We start from the raw sequence: 13,945 nt of genomic DNA on the forward strand, positions 1-13,945 counted from the left end.
CTAATCTTTCCTACTCTTCAACCAATCAATAGAAACTAGATGGTGTTACATGCATGTTTTTTTGTGTGGAGAAAAATAGTGTCCGACAACATCACACCAACTATGTTTTCCATCCTTCATAAGTTCAGATACACTTGCAACATGGATAAGAACACCGTTTATCTTGCTCACCTGGAAGTGTGAAATTGAGAAGAGTATACAGAAGTTTTGAGGTGAAAGTTTGGTTTTTTCGGCGAGAATTGCTATGAAACTATGAAATTGAAGCGATACTGTATTTTGTTGTTGTTCTCTTTCTTTTTGTAGTCTTCACATAATCTTCTTATTTCAGCCAGTCGGTGTGGAGGAAGCTCTTTGATGTCCCTAATTCATATTGCAATGTATGTGACTGAGTAGGACTGTTTGTGGATTCTCTTCCAGCAGCCTAACTACACAGCATGAAGGCCACACAAATAACAATAATATCGTCGGAGATTCAAGTGATGGAAGCGGCAACTTCAGGGAGAGAATGACAACAGCGGATGCTTGCTGACAGTTGGATTAAGATCATACCAAACAAAGCACCTGTGCTTAGGCCTGAATTGGACGAGGTCTCAGTCCCGAACAAATCACGATTAGGAATGACCCATCTAGTGAACATGTTTCTGATCCGTTGGATTTCACTTGAACTGAAAGTGCGCGAGCTATTGTTATCAACATATTCAGGAAAAAAAACTTCAAGATCATTAGCAATCGTGGTCCTACTTGCCACTCAAAAGCATAACTCAGTTGATTGGCATATAGCTTAAGATTAGAAGTCAAATATTCCTCAAATGCATTGAAATGTGGAGCTCTTTCAAGTTTACAGAACTGATTGAATGTGTTATCTGAGCACAGAGGATTCCCATCAAGCAAGAGTGTGACATTTGGAGGAAGATTAGTAGCGCCTGATATGTTTGCAAATTGATTATTTTGTAACTCTAGTAGCAATCTTTTATTAGCATTTGAAATCTTGTCCTGCCAAACGCTGGATGGAACACTTCCACTCTGTCTACATCTCTCAAAGCAAAACCCAAATTATTGTAAGCTTCCAAAATCTGGGGTCACATGTAACAACTTGTTTGTAGTGTAAAATTGCCATGTCCAGTCGACCTTGCTCACAAGGTATACCGGCCAAAATCCTGCTTGTTTTATTTCTTTATGGATAAATAATATTGTAAATGAAAACGTCCATTAAAAGGTTTATGGATTAATTGTAATGTGGAATTGGATGATTGGTTATTTGAATGGATACAAAGAAGAAAAGTAGATAATGGATTTGGAATGAAACTTGGATTTAAAAAATGGACTTAAGATATGGATATTGAAACGTATGATGACCAAAAACAAAAACGTTTTGCACTCGACACCTAAATTCATTGAAAAAGGAGTGAGTACTAAGAATATGACAACGTAAAAGCAAACGTCACATGGATGATATATTGGAACAAAAAAGATAATGCTTTATGAGGGAGACAAAACGTGGATTGGATTTAGACATAAGAATGAAAGTCATGATATTCCACTAGATCCTATCAAATGAGAAAGAGATTCTAAGTCTTACTCGACTATGGAGATCAAACATCCAAGGTCAAATGAAAAGGTGAAAATCCGAAAGTTATGGAACGATAAGTGATGGCCTCATGAACAGATAAAATGGTCATGAGGAGGAATGCAAATGAATGATTGATTGGGAAAATTTTCAGGGCCAAAATCGGGGTATGACAGCTGCCCCTATTTAAACATCCTCCGCCAGAGGAAAATGAAACGACACTTTTCATCGGATCGCAGTGGGGGATGGTTAAATACCATGGAGACCCAAATTTTGATCCTGAAAAAAATGCAAATGCTATGATATGATATGCATGGGTGAAAGACTTTTATTTTTTTTTGAATTTATTTGTTAGGGACACAGTGAATCCTTAACAGGAGATGCTACTGGATAGACCAATCTATGGGGAATGTTGATGGTCCACAGGGAGACACACAAATGGTAAAAACCAACTCGCTGGGGAAAACAATCTTGCTGGAGAATCAGACACACACTAGAGAGTACTCAAAGTGAAATTCGATGAACGACACTTAGAATACAAGGGATTTCGGCAGTAAGTTCACACATGACTTACTAAACCCGAATAAGAAAAATTTCTACAACAGGTTCATACATGACCTGATAACACTGAAACAATCATAGAGAAAGATTCTTCAAAATAGGTTCATACATGACCTGGTAATACTGGAATGAAAGCTCAACAGCAGGTTCCTACATGACCTGACAATGCTAGAGAACATCAAGAAGTTCTGACAGCAGGTTCAGACATGACCTAACAAACTCAGAAAAAATCCAAAAGAGTATATCAACAGGTTCATACATGACCTGATAACAAACTTGAACATTTTGAGAAAATTTCTAGAACAAGTTCATACATGACTTGACAACATTGGAAAGATTCTTCAAAAACAGATTCACACATGACCTGGGAATATTGGAATAAAAGCTCAACAGCAACGGGTTCATACATGACCTGACAATGCTGGAGAATATCAAGAAGTTTTGACAGCAGGTTCAGACATGACCTAACAAACTCAGAAAAATTCCAAAAGAGTATATTAACAGGTTCATACATGACCTGATAATGCTGGGGAATATCAAGAGGTTCCATAAACAGATTCAAACATGACCTGACAATACTGAAATAAAGGCTCAACAACAACGGGTTCATACATGACCTGACAATGCTGGAACATACCAAGAATTTTCAACAACAGGTTCATACATGACCTAACAAAACAGCAACATTCAGAGAATTTTCAACAACAGGTTCATACATGACCTGACAACACATGACTATTCAAAGAATTTTCAACAGCATGTTCATACATGACCTGACAACACTTGGAAAAAAATCAAAGGGAATTTTATCAATAGGTTCATACATGACCTGAGAATATTGGAAAACATACAAAGCAAGTTTCAACAATAGGTTCATACATGATCTGACACTTTAGAATACATCTGATAGTTCTAGAGATTTCTCACAAGAAATTCATCAAATCACAGATTTTGGAGATTCCTAATAGAGGATTTATGCAAAACAAAGATAAACGGAAGTCTTCTTATAAGTAGATCATCCACGCAAAAGGATACGATGATTCTTTACAGAGAAAATCAAACAAAACCTCTGAGCTTTTGGGAACTCCTCAAGATGGTGAGTCATACATGACTTTCACGGAACTATCAGGAAAGACAAGGTATTCAAAATCTCTGTATGTGCCAACAACAATTGGACTTTGACCGTAAGCAATGGATTACAACCAGATTCTTTAACGGATTTTGCCAACAACAATTGGACTTGAAATGATGTTGGCGACAACCAAACTTCAGATATCAATCACAAATGTATTTACAAACAGACTGACAGTGATGCCAACGACAATTGGGTTTAAAATAAATGCTGGTTACAACCAGACCGTAAAGGATACCAGTTACAACTGGATTTGGTCAAAGACATTGGTTACAACCAGACTTAACAGACGATGCCAGTAACAACTGGTCTCAGAGGTCAAGGGATACAATCAACAACGAGACCTGAGATTATGCAAATGAGCGCGAAGCACTTCGGGCGATGCATGATGTATGAATGATTATGAAATGCAAATGCTGACAATATACAGACTGGAAATTAGGGAAAGCTTTATAGAGGTACTGAATCCTCAACACCAATAACTCAACCGAAGGAGTGAGTAAATGCATCAAAGGAGGATCTATCAAGCTGAACAGTTACAACTGGCCCAATAATCCTTCCAGAGAATGATAAATTCGTGCTCTCTGGAGATAGATATTGATCATCCAAGGGGAGTCTTGCAACTTGAGACTTGCGGGGAAAGACGAAAGATTTCCTTTTAATATTTCCATATGTCAAAGCAAAATTGTGTTTTTCCATACGTTGAAAAATTCTTTTTGAGTTCAAAATTCATTATTAACTAATAAATGACATTTTGCATAACAAAGAAAACTAGAGAAAAATAGCAAATGATAGAATTTGATAGGTAAACTTGTATTTATTCAAGAATGGTAGCACACAAATGGCGTAGCTCCATGGAATGTTACAAATTTGAAAATGGCAATAGGGAAAGGTTTACATTGAATCACAATGACTACTACTATCCCTAATAACAATGACTCCACGAGACCTCACTTCTGAAGGGAGTAACTAGATTGATCTTCCATTTTTAGCTCTTCTATATTGATCAATGACGAACCGATGCAGTCTATGCCTTTTGGTCCCTAATTTTTTCCTGGATCGCCCTTTCGGGTTTTCAATCCACCGGGACGCTCCTTTTTGCCTAAGTCGCCCTTTCAGGTTTTCAACTTAGCGAGCTACCATTTTTTTTATCCCTAACTTTTGCCTGGACCGCCCTTTCGGGTTTTCAGTCCACCGAGATTTGTCAGGCATAGTATCTTTTGATTGCATCAGAGTTCACAGGGTGAATGAGCTCTTCGCCATCCATAGTTGTGAGAAATAGAGCACCTCCGGAGTATGCTCTCTTTACAACGTATGGGACTTCATAGTTGGGAGTCCATTTCCCACGTGAATCTTTGTGTACTGGCAAGATCTTCTTGAGCACGAGATCTCCTTCCTTGAACTCTCGAGGACGGACCTTCTTGTCAAATGCCTTCTTGATTCATTGCTGGTACAATTGTCCATGGCACAGAGCGGTCATCCGCTTCTCATCAATGAGATTAAGTTGATCATAGTTATTCTGGATCCATTCAGCTTCATCTAGCTTGGCTTCCATCAATATTCTCGTGGAAGGTATCTCTACTTCGATTGGGAGAACTGCGTCCATCCCATACACTAAGGAGAATGGGGTTGCCCCTGTTGAAGTGCGGACTGAGGTCCGGTATCCATGCAAAGCAAAGGGTAACATCTCGTGCCAATCCTTATAAGTTTTCACCATCTTTTGCAGGATCTTGATATTTTGTTGGCAGCTTCAACATCACCGTTCATCTTTGGACGGTATGGAGAAGAATTATGGTGGTCAATCTTGAAACTCTCACATAATTCTGTCATTGTCTTGTTGTTCAAGTTTGAATCGTTGTCGGTGATGATCTTGCTTGGGATTCCATAGCGGCAGATAATCTCCTTCTTGATAAAGCGAGCAACCACATGTCTCGTCACATTGGTGTAGGAAGCAGCCTCTACCCATTTAGTAAAGTAATCAATGGCAACCAGGATGAAGTGGTGACCGTTGGAAGCCTTAGGTTCTATAGCACCAATCATGTCAATGCCCCATATTGAAAAAGGCCAAGGTGATGTCAAAACATTCAACAGTGTTGGCGGTACATGCACCTTATCAGCATAAATTTGGCATTTATGACATTTTCTTGCATAGCTGAAACAATCGGACTCCATGGTCAACCAATAATAGCCAGCTCTCAAAATCTTCTTGGCCATGGCATGTCCATTAGCATGGGTTCCAAAAGATCCTTCATGAATCTCCTTGATTAACATGTCTGCTTCGTGTCTATCCACGCATCTGAGCAGAACCATGTCATGGTTTCTCTTGTAAAGCACATCATTGCTAAAAAAGAATTTGGATGATAACCTCCTCAGAGTTTTCTTATCCAACAATGTAGCATCTTCTGGATACTCTTGACTTAGAAGATATCGCTTGATGTCATGAAACCATGGTTTACCATTAGTTTCTTCTTCAATCAGGTGACAGTAGGCAGGCTCATCTCTTCGCTCGATTCGAATAAGTGGAGCTTCATTATGGAATCTGACTTGGTACATTGATGCTAATGTTGCCAAAGCGTCCGCCACTTGATTTTCTACTCTTGGGATGTGATGGAAAGTGATATCATCAAAGTATTCTATCATCTTCACAACATGAGCACGATACGGGATCAGCTTCGCATCCCGAGTTTCCCATTCACCTTTGACCTGATAGATCACCAAGGCTGAATCTCCATACACCTCAAAGATCTTGATTCAGAGATAAATTGCGGCTTCAAGACCAAGGATACAAGCTTCATATTCAGCGACATTATTCGTACAATCAAAGCACAACCTTGCTGTGAAAGGGGTAAAGCCACCATTTGGATTCATCAAAACAACTCCCACACCATGACCACTGTAATTGGAGGAACCATCGAACGCGAGCTTCCATCGAGATCCTGGTTCTGGTCGTTCATCTGGGCCTGGGGTCTCACAATCCTTTATCACCATTATATCCTCATCGGGGAAATCAAACTTTAATGGCTGATAGTCTTCTATTGGTTGATGAGCAAGATACTCTGCTAACACACTTCCCTTAATTGCCTTCTGGGTTACGTACTAGATGTCATACTCTGACAAAAGCATCTGCCAACGGGCAAGTCTTCCCGTTAAGGCAGGTTTCTCAAAGATATACTTTATTGGATCCATCTTCGAGATCAACAAAGTAGTATGGCAAATCATGTACTGCCTCAAACAACGAGCGGCCCATGCTAGCGCACAACAAGTTTTCTCCAAAAGTGAATATCGACTTTCACAATCGGTAAACTTTTTACTCAGATAGTAAATAGCATGTTCTTTCCGACCAGTTTCGTCATGTTGCCCCAGCACGCATCCCATTGATCCTTCAAGCACAGTCATATACATGATTAATGGCTTTCCCGGGACAGGTGGAATCAAAATAGGAGGCTCTTGCAAGTATTGACGGATCTTCTCAAAAGCATTTTGACAATCAGAATTCCATTCAACAGCTTGGTCTTTTCGAAGCAATTTGAAGATAGGCTCACACGTGGCCGTCATGTGTGAGATAAACCTTGAGATGTAATTCAAACGTCCAAGGAAACCTCTGACTTCTCGCTCGGTGCGTGGAGCAGGAATTTCTTGTATAGCTCGGACCTTGTCAGGGTCTACCTCGTTGACTAACAATGAAACCAAGCAACTTCCCTGAACGGACACCAAATGTGCATTTTGCAGGGTTTAATCGTAATCTAAACTTTCTGAGGCGTTCAAACAGCTTCTTCAGATGGCTCATATGATCTTCTTCATTCTGAGATTTAGCAATCATGTCGTCAACATAGACCTCTATCTCCTTGTGCATCATATCATGGAAGAGAGTGACCATAGCTCTTTGGTAAGTTGCCCCAGCATTTTTGAGACCGAAAGGCATTACCTTATAGCAAAAAGTGCCCCAAGGGGTGATAAAAGTGGTCTTCTCCAGGTCATTTGGGGCCATCTTGATTTGATTGTATCCAGAAAAACATCCATAAAGGAGAATACAACAAAACTTGCAGTGTTGTCTACTAAAGTATCAATGTGTGGTAGAGGGAAATCGTCCTTTGGGCTAGCTCTGTTCAGATCCCTATAGTCAACACACATCCTCACCTTTCCATCCTTTTTGGGCACCGGTACAATATTAGCTACCCATTGTGGGTACTTCGCCACTGCGAGAAACCCAACGTCAAATTGTCGTTTGACTTCTTCACGAATCTTCAGAGCCATATCCGGTCTTGTTCTTCGAAGTTTTTGTTTTATTGGCGGGCATTTTGGCTGAAGTGGGAGCTTGTGCTCAACGATGTCGGTGTCTAGACCTGGCATATCCTGGTATGACCATGCAAATACATCCACATATTCTTGTAGCAGCTTGACCAATCTCTCTCTGATGCTTGCTTCAAGCGTGGTGCCGATTTTGACTTCTTTCTTCTCTTCCTCTGTGCCAAGGTTGATTGTTTTCACCGGTTCTTCATGTGGCTGAAGGGCTTTGGACTCGTGCTCGAGCAGCCTTGCCAATTCGTCGGGGATGTAACAATCTTCTTCACCCTCTTCTTCCGCTTGGTAGATAGGGGAGTCAAAGTTATGAGAGGTAGTAAAGTCATTGGATTCAACGGGGTTATCATTTATTCTGCATGTTTGAATGATTGATTTCTTTTAGACAAAGTAAAAATAAAAGATGCATAAATGAAAAATTTTGTTTTTGAAAAGATTGCCATTTTCTTAAGAGAAAGCTGAGTAAATGAATTAGAATTTAACAAAATGTCTTTTATTCACTGATAATGATTATTTGAAAATGAAAAAGGGCCCTACAACATGATCCATTAGCCTTGGGCAGAGCTAAGGATTTGAAAGGAAAAAACAACAATTATTACTTTGACAAAGGAAAAATTTCGGGGATCTCAACCGCCTTCCAGTTGTTCAAAGTTGTCTCACACCGGTAAACCAAACATGGCTCATCTTCACTTTCGGTGCCATCTTCAATTGCATTGACCTGATCTCCATGGATGAATCCTGTGCTAAGGAATACTTCCTGGATGCTTTGGGTGTTGTCCTTTATAGGGACTCGGGCTCCTTTCGCAGCGGAAGGCACATATCCCAGACCAAAGCGATCATGCTTCTCACGAATATCAATAAGTTGACCCTAACCTTCAAGGTTTCCTCCTTCGAGGCTAGACTTTGCGCTCTTCAGAGAAGCGAAAGATGAACAAGGTTTCCCAACAAGGTCCTTCATCTCCACAAAAGTGGCATTGGCTATTTCAAGAGCTTGGAAAGAAGTTTCCAAAGCGTCCTCATCAGCCTCGATATATCTGAAGGATGAAAGGTGACTGACCACAAAGTCTTCCTCTCCAGAAATGATGATTAATTGATTGTCCACTACAAACTTCATTTTTTGATGTAAGGTGGAGGTAACTGCCCCTGCAGCATGAATCCAAGGACGTCCCAGCAAACAGCTATACGCTGGATTAATATCCATGACTTGGAAATTAATCGGGAATACATGAGGGCCAATCAATATGGGCAGTTCCACCTCTCCAATCACGGTTCTCCTGGAACCATCAAAAGCTTTCACTACCAAGGCACTAGGCTTCATAGCTGGTCCTTGATAAGATAATTTGGCGAGTGTTCTCTTTGGCATAACATTCAGAGAAGATCCAGTATCAACCAACACTCTTGCCAAAGCATCATCTTTGCATTTTACCGAGATATGGAGGGCACGATTATGATTTTGTCCATCCTCAGGTAATTCCTCTCCACTGAAGCTCAAAGTATTGCAAGCTGTGATATTTGCCACAACTCCATCAAATTGGTCAACTGTTATGCTTTGTGTTACATGAGCTTGAGCAAGCACCTTCAACAAAGCCTCCCTATGGGCTTGGGAGTTCAGTAGCAAAGACAGAATAGAGATCTTAGATGGTGTTTGATGCAACTGGTCCACAACCTTGTAGTCACTTTTCTTGATCAACTTCAAGAATTCAACAGCATCTTCGGATTGAACCACTTCGGGTTCTTTAGTGGGAGCTACAACTGTTGATTCCTTGGTCGGCCCTTGAGGAGTCACGTTGAATTCGGGCGTATAGATTCGACCACTACGGGTCATTTTGCTCATTCCTGCAATATTGGTGACGTCTTCACTTACAGCTTCTGTCACTTCAGCGTCTGAACTTCCATCAACTACCTTGTCTACAATGGTAATCTCATATTTCCAAGGTACAGCCTTGGTGCTCTCGTATGGAAATGGCGTGGGCATACATATCTCGACAGGCGACGGCTTACTGTTCACCGGGACCACTCCGCCACTATAATATGGGATTTCAACTGGTTCAGGTAAATTGAAACAAGGTTCAATCACCAACACATCCTCGTTCTTCACAACACTTGATATTTGAAGCACTCCTTCATCCATCAAGTTTTGGATATTGTCTCGTACCACCTGACATCCTCTTGGGTGTGTGGCACACTCTTCACAGTTGTCATGATCAACATTAACCAGGCCAGCTTCCACCAATCGGGCATGGAATGCTGCCAAAGGAGTCTTAACATCCTCCACCTTATCAACCGTAACACCAACAGAAGCGTCTTCAATGGCATTGACTCCAGGATTTTCATGGGGAGGAAGGGGATTGTTCTTCACATTCGGTCCCATGTCTTTAAAAGACAAGATCTTGCTCTCAATCAATTCCCGAACCCTATGCTTCAGAGCGTAACAACCCTCTAAGTCATGCCCGGGGGCACCTTCATGAAAAGGGCAGTGTGCATTAGGGTTGTACGACGGAGGCAGACGATCAGGTGGAGGTCCCATAGGTCTGGGAACCATCAAACCCTTTTGCAACAAGGAGGGATAAAGCTCAGTGTATGACATTGGGATTGGATTGAAGGTCGCCCTCTCCCCTTGCCTCCTATTCTGGTTCTGAGCATTTTGCCTTGGAACTTGAGCTCTCGGTTGTTGATAAACAGGAGCTGTTGGTGCTTGTTGATAAGCTGGCGGAGCCGTAGCACATTGTTGAATTGGAGCTGGTCGATAGACTGGAGGCGCTTGATAAGCCTGAGCAGGCTGTTGATTGAACGCAGGCATCACAGCAGCCACGTACGGTTGTGGAGCATACTGGACGGGATACATGGGTGGTTGATAGGGAATTGGTTGTTGAACATATTGCTGAGGTGAGTATTATTGTGGCCTCCTTCTTGGAGGAACTCTTCCTTGACCAGCAATCACATCATTTGTTTCCCCTTCCTTCTTTCTAGGAAACCCTCCAGAGAACTTCTTTTGATTGGCATTTGAAGTTCCAGCTACAGCCGCCAGTTTGCCATTCCTTACACCATATTCAACACGAGCTCCTATAGCCACTAGCTCCGAGAATCCCAGGGAAGCGCTCTCAACCATCTTCTCATAGAATTGGGGTTGGACCGTGTCGATGAACAGTTCGGCCAATTCTTTCTCAGCAAGAGGTGGGTCAACCTGAGAAGCCGATTCCCTCCATCTTTGAGCATACTCCTTGAAGGATTCCTTATCATGCTGGAACATGCTCTGCAACTGTCTTCTGTCAGGCGCCATGTCCATATTGTATTTGTAGTGTTTTATGAACGCGTCTGACAGGTCTTAGAAACACCTGATCCTGTTTTGATCCAGACTTAGATACCATTTGGAAGGAGCCCCACTTAAGCTGTCCTGAAAATAGTGGATCATTAGCTTGTCGTCCTCCACGTGTGCTGCCATTTTGCGGTAATACATGATGAGATGGCTTTTTGGACAAGTATGCCCCTTGTATTTGTCGAAGTCCGGAGTTTTGAATTTTGCTGGAATCACCAACCCGGATACAAGGCACATTTCTTTGGCAGCAGATCCAAAGACGTGGTCTCCTTCTAGATCTCGGAATTTCTTCTCAAGGAGCTGCATGTTCTCCTTTACCTCTCTGAAATCCTCAAACCTTACTTCGTCACCAACAACTGTTGAGTCAACAGTCTGATACATGTGGTTTTGATCTTCATAATGAGGAATATGCCTAGCATAGGCAACTGGTGGAACCACAGTGTGGATGACTGGACGTGCGTCAGTGTAAACTGGTAATGGCACAGCTTGTTGGACAGATTGCCCCATTTCGTGCACCACCTCTGCTCGGGGGACGAAGTCATAAGGTAGCCCATACGGAGGAAGGGTTGAGGGTAATGTCCTTTGAGGTGGGACTTCCACTGTTGGGCCCGTGGTCTCTGAAATCACAGTCGCTTGCGGAATCTCAAACCTGAAGGTTAAAGCTTGCAACATCTCTCGCATCTGGGACATGCCTCCTTTGATTTCGTCTAGTTCAGCTCTAACTCGGGCGCTCTCTTGTTCTTGTTCAGCCATTCTCTGTCTTGCTCTGGCGCGAGTATTATACTGGTGTTGAAAATTCAGCGTGAAACTGGTGGAAGAAAGGGCGGAGTGAGACTTTTTTTTTTGAAAATGTATGAATGCATGTATGGATGCATTTGTTTGCAAAACTCTTGGTTCAAACTAAGAGTTTTACTTTTTATGCGTATGCAATGAATGGATGGATGCAATGTTTTTTTTGGATAGGTTCAAAGGTCCGAGGTATGGATAAATTTGATTGCTTTCCAAAACAGGGGTTCTCACCGGGTATGGTCTAAGTTTTTTAAAAGAGTTCCTAGAGTCATGGATCCATTAGACTGTTTGCTACCTACGGCAACTTACTTGCCGGGCATCAACTCCATCTAAAGAATCTACTCTAAGTGAGGTTCTCGCATCGATCCAACGAGAAATACATCTCGCAGACCCACACTACGCAACCATCTTTCCTAGTTGGACAAAGAACTAAGGTTCTACAAATGGTTCTCAGAGTCATGGATCCTAAAGAAAATATTGAAGCTTACGGCAACTTACTTGCCGAGCGACAACATCCTCTCAAGAATCTACTCTAAGTGAGGTTCTCGTACCGACCCAACGAGAAATACATCCCGCGGACCCGCACTACTCAACCTCGTCCTATCTTACGTTTTTACTCGAGACTCGGGTAAAAAGTCTTTCCCACAAGGTTTGCAATCAGAGTATCCAAGTACCAAACCATAATCGAACCAATACAACAGATTCATATCAATAAGACAATAGAGATAGTAAAAACAATAAAGAAAAGCCACTTAGGTAAACAAACAAAGGCACACAAACGACCTAACTAGGCTTGACTCACTTAGGGATGTGTTGTCCCCAGCAGAGTCGCCATCTGTCGCACCTCAAAAAAATGGGGATACGACTACAAAGCGAAGCGCGATCGCGCGCTCGCAATGATGGACTGAACAGAGTCGCCACCAAACTTTATTTATTCCCAAAAATGGGAAAGGGAAAATATCGATAAAACCCCTAAAAGAAAGGATAAGATACGGTCATCGCAACCAATATCAGGGTTCGGGAGTCGGTTACGCAAGGGGAAGGTATTAGCATCCCTCATGTTCGTTGTATTCAACGGGAACCATTAGGTTAGTTGTGTGTGTAAGACCCAATTTTTGACCCTAAGATCCCTCATGGCATCATAGCATTGCATTGCATAAGCCTCAAGGATCATTGGACACCTTGCTTCCTTCCCTGTGGGTGGGATCTTTCCTGAGAGTGATTCTTGATCACCAAGCATGCTTGCATTTGTATATCATTGCTTTTCTTTTAATCACTAACCAAAATGTACAAAAATATGTCATTAACCTTTGTTACTTACAGCTTAAGCAGTCAACAGGTCAAGGCACATCAAGTGAATCCTTTGTGTAAGAGATGAGATTTTCATTAAGATATGGATCATTTGATCATTATATTGGGCTTATATGAGCTATGGTTTCATTTTGAAGCAAATTCATCAAGTGGCAAAGGCCCAAGTTCATCAGAATATTTTCAGGTCATCTAAGGACCAATGCAAGTCAACTGAAAGTCAGCTGAAGGCTTTGAGTGTGGGAATTGAACTTCTTCATCCCATTCATGTTCAAACAAGGCTTATTCATCATGTCAAACATCTATATTGAAGAATTTGAAGCCAGTGCAAAAGTTTCCAAAAATGGAAAGTGACCTATAATTTCAAGTTTCCAAAAATGGCAAGTTTTTGGACCAAATTCAACTTGACTTTCCAACATCAAAGAAGCTTCAAATTAACTTTTGTCCAACATGAAAATTGAAGATCTTTCTCTCCCATTTCCAAAAAGTCCAAGATCATGAGCATCTGATGAATGGTTGAGGAGTTATGATCAAATGATTGCAATGTGTGCATGGAACTTCCAAGAGCCATAACTTTTGATCCAAAGCTCCAATTTGAGTGCCTCTTTTTGCATTATGCTCCTTATGACTCATATTTTTCAAATACATCATTGCATTGCATGAAATTATCTCACATGATCAAATGTCCATGCATGAACATTTTGGAGGGAAAGTTGGAAATTCAAATTTGGTGCATCATATGAACAAAATTCCAATTCCAACATGTGCATGAGATGATTTTAAGTGATTTTGAGCATGCACATGGTACTGTTCACGTTCATCCACCATGCATAGGGTGCATTTTACCATTTGTACACTACACCTTATATCTTGCTAATTTCCATTAACCTTGGCCTAATTACAATTTCAGAGTGATCAGGAGATAATATAAAGCCTTAATCATAACAGAATTTTCAGAATAACACATTCTAGA

General features: G+C 41.3%; 2 protein-coding genes and 1 long non-coding RNA gene across 3 annotated transcripts; 1 reads left to right on the plus strand and 2 right to left on the minus strand.

Moving 5' to 3' along the window:
- Nucleotides 1–27: 27 nt before the first annotated feature.
- LOC127127045 (uncharacterized) lies at nt 28–1,122 on the plus strand. Its single transcript, XR_007805204.1, has 2 exons — nt 28–212; nt 329–1,122. It is a non-coding gene; the product is annotated as an uncharacterized LOC127127045 (long non-coding RNA).
- A 7,547-nt stretch (nt 1,123–8,669) lies between these two features.
- Nucleotides 8,670–10,404, minus strand: LOC127130865 (uncharacterized). Its single transcript, XM_051059825.1, has 2 exons — nt 8,986–10,404; nt 8,670–8,702 (listed from the first exon to the last, which is right to left on the minus strand). The coding sequence occupies exons 1-2, from the start codon at nt 10,402–10,404 to the stop codon at nt 8,670–8,672; spliced, it is 1,452 nt and encodes a 483-aa protein (XP_050915782.1).
- A 480-nt stretch (nt 10,405–10,884) lies between these two features.
- Nucleotides 10,885–11,628, minus strand: LOC127130866 (uncharacterized). The gene has a single exon (XM_051059826.1). The coding sequence runs from the start codon at nt 11,626–11,628 to the stop codon at nt 10,885–10,887; it is 744 nt and encodes a 247-aa protein (XP_050915783.1).
- Nucleotides 11,629–13,945: the final 2,317 nt, after the last annotated feature.

The sequence above is a fragment of the Lathyrus oleraceus genome, chromosome 3 (assembly GCF_024323335.1).
Source record: "Lathyrus oleraceus cultivar Zhongwan6 chromosome 3, CAAS_Psat_ZW6_1.0, whole genome shotgun sequence".
NCBI classification, from domain to species: domain Eukaryota; kingdom Viridiplantae; phylum Streptophyta; class Magnoliopsida; order Fabales; family Fabaceae; genus Lathyrus; species Lathyrus oleraceus.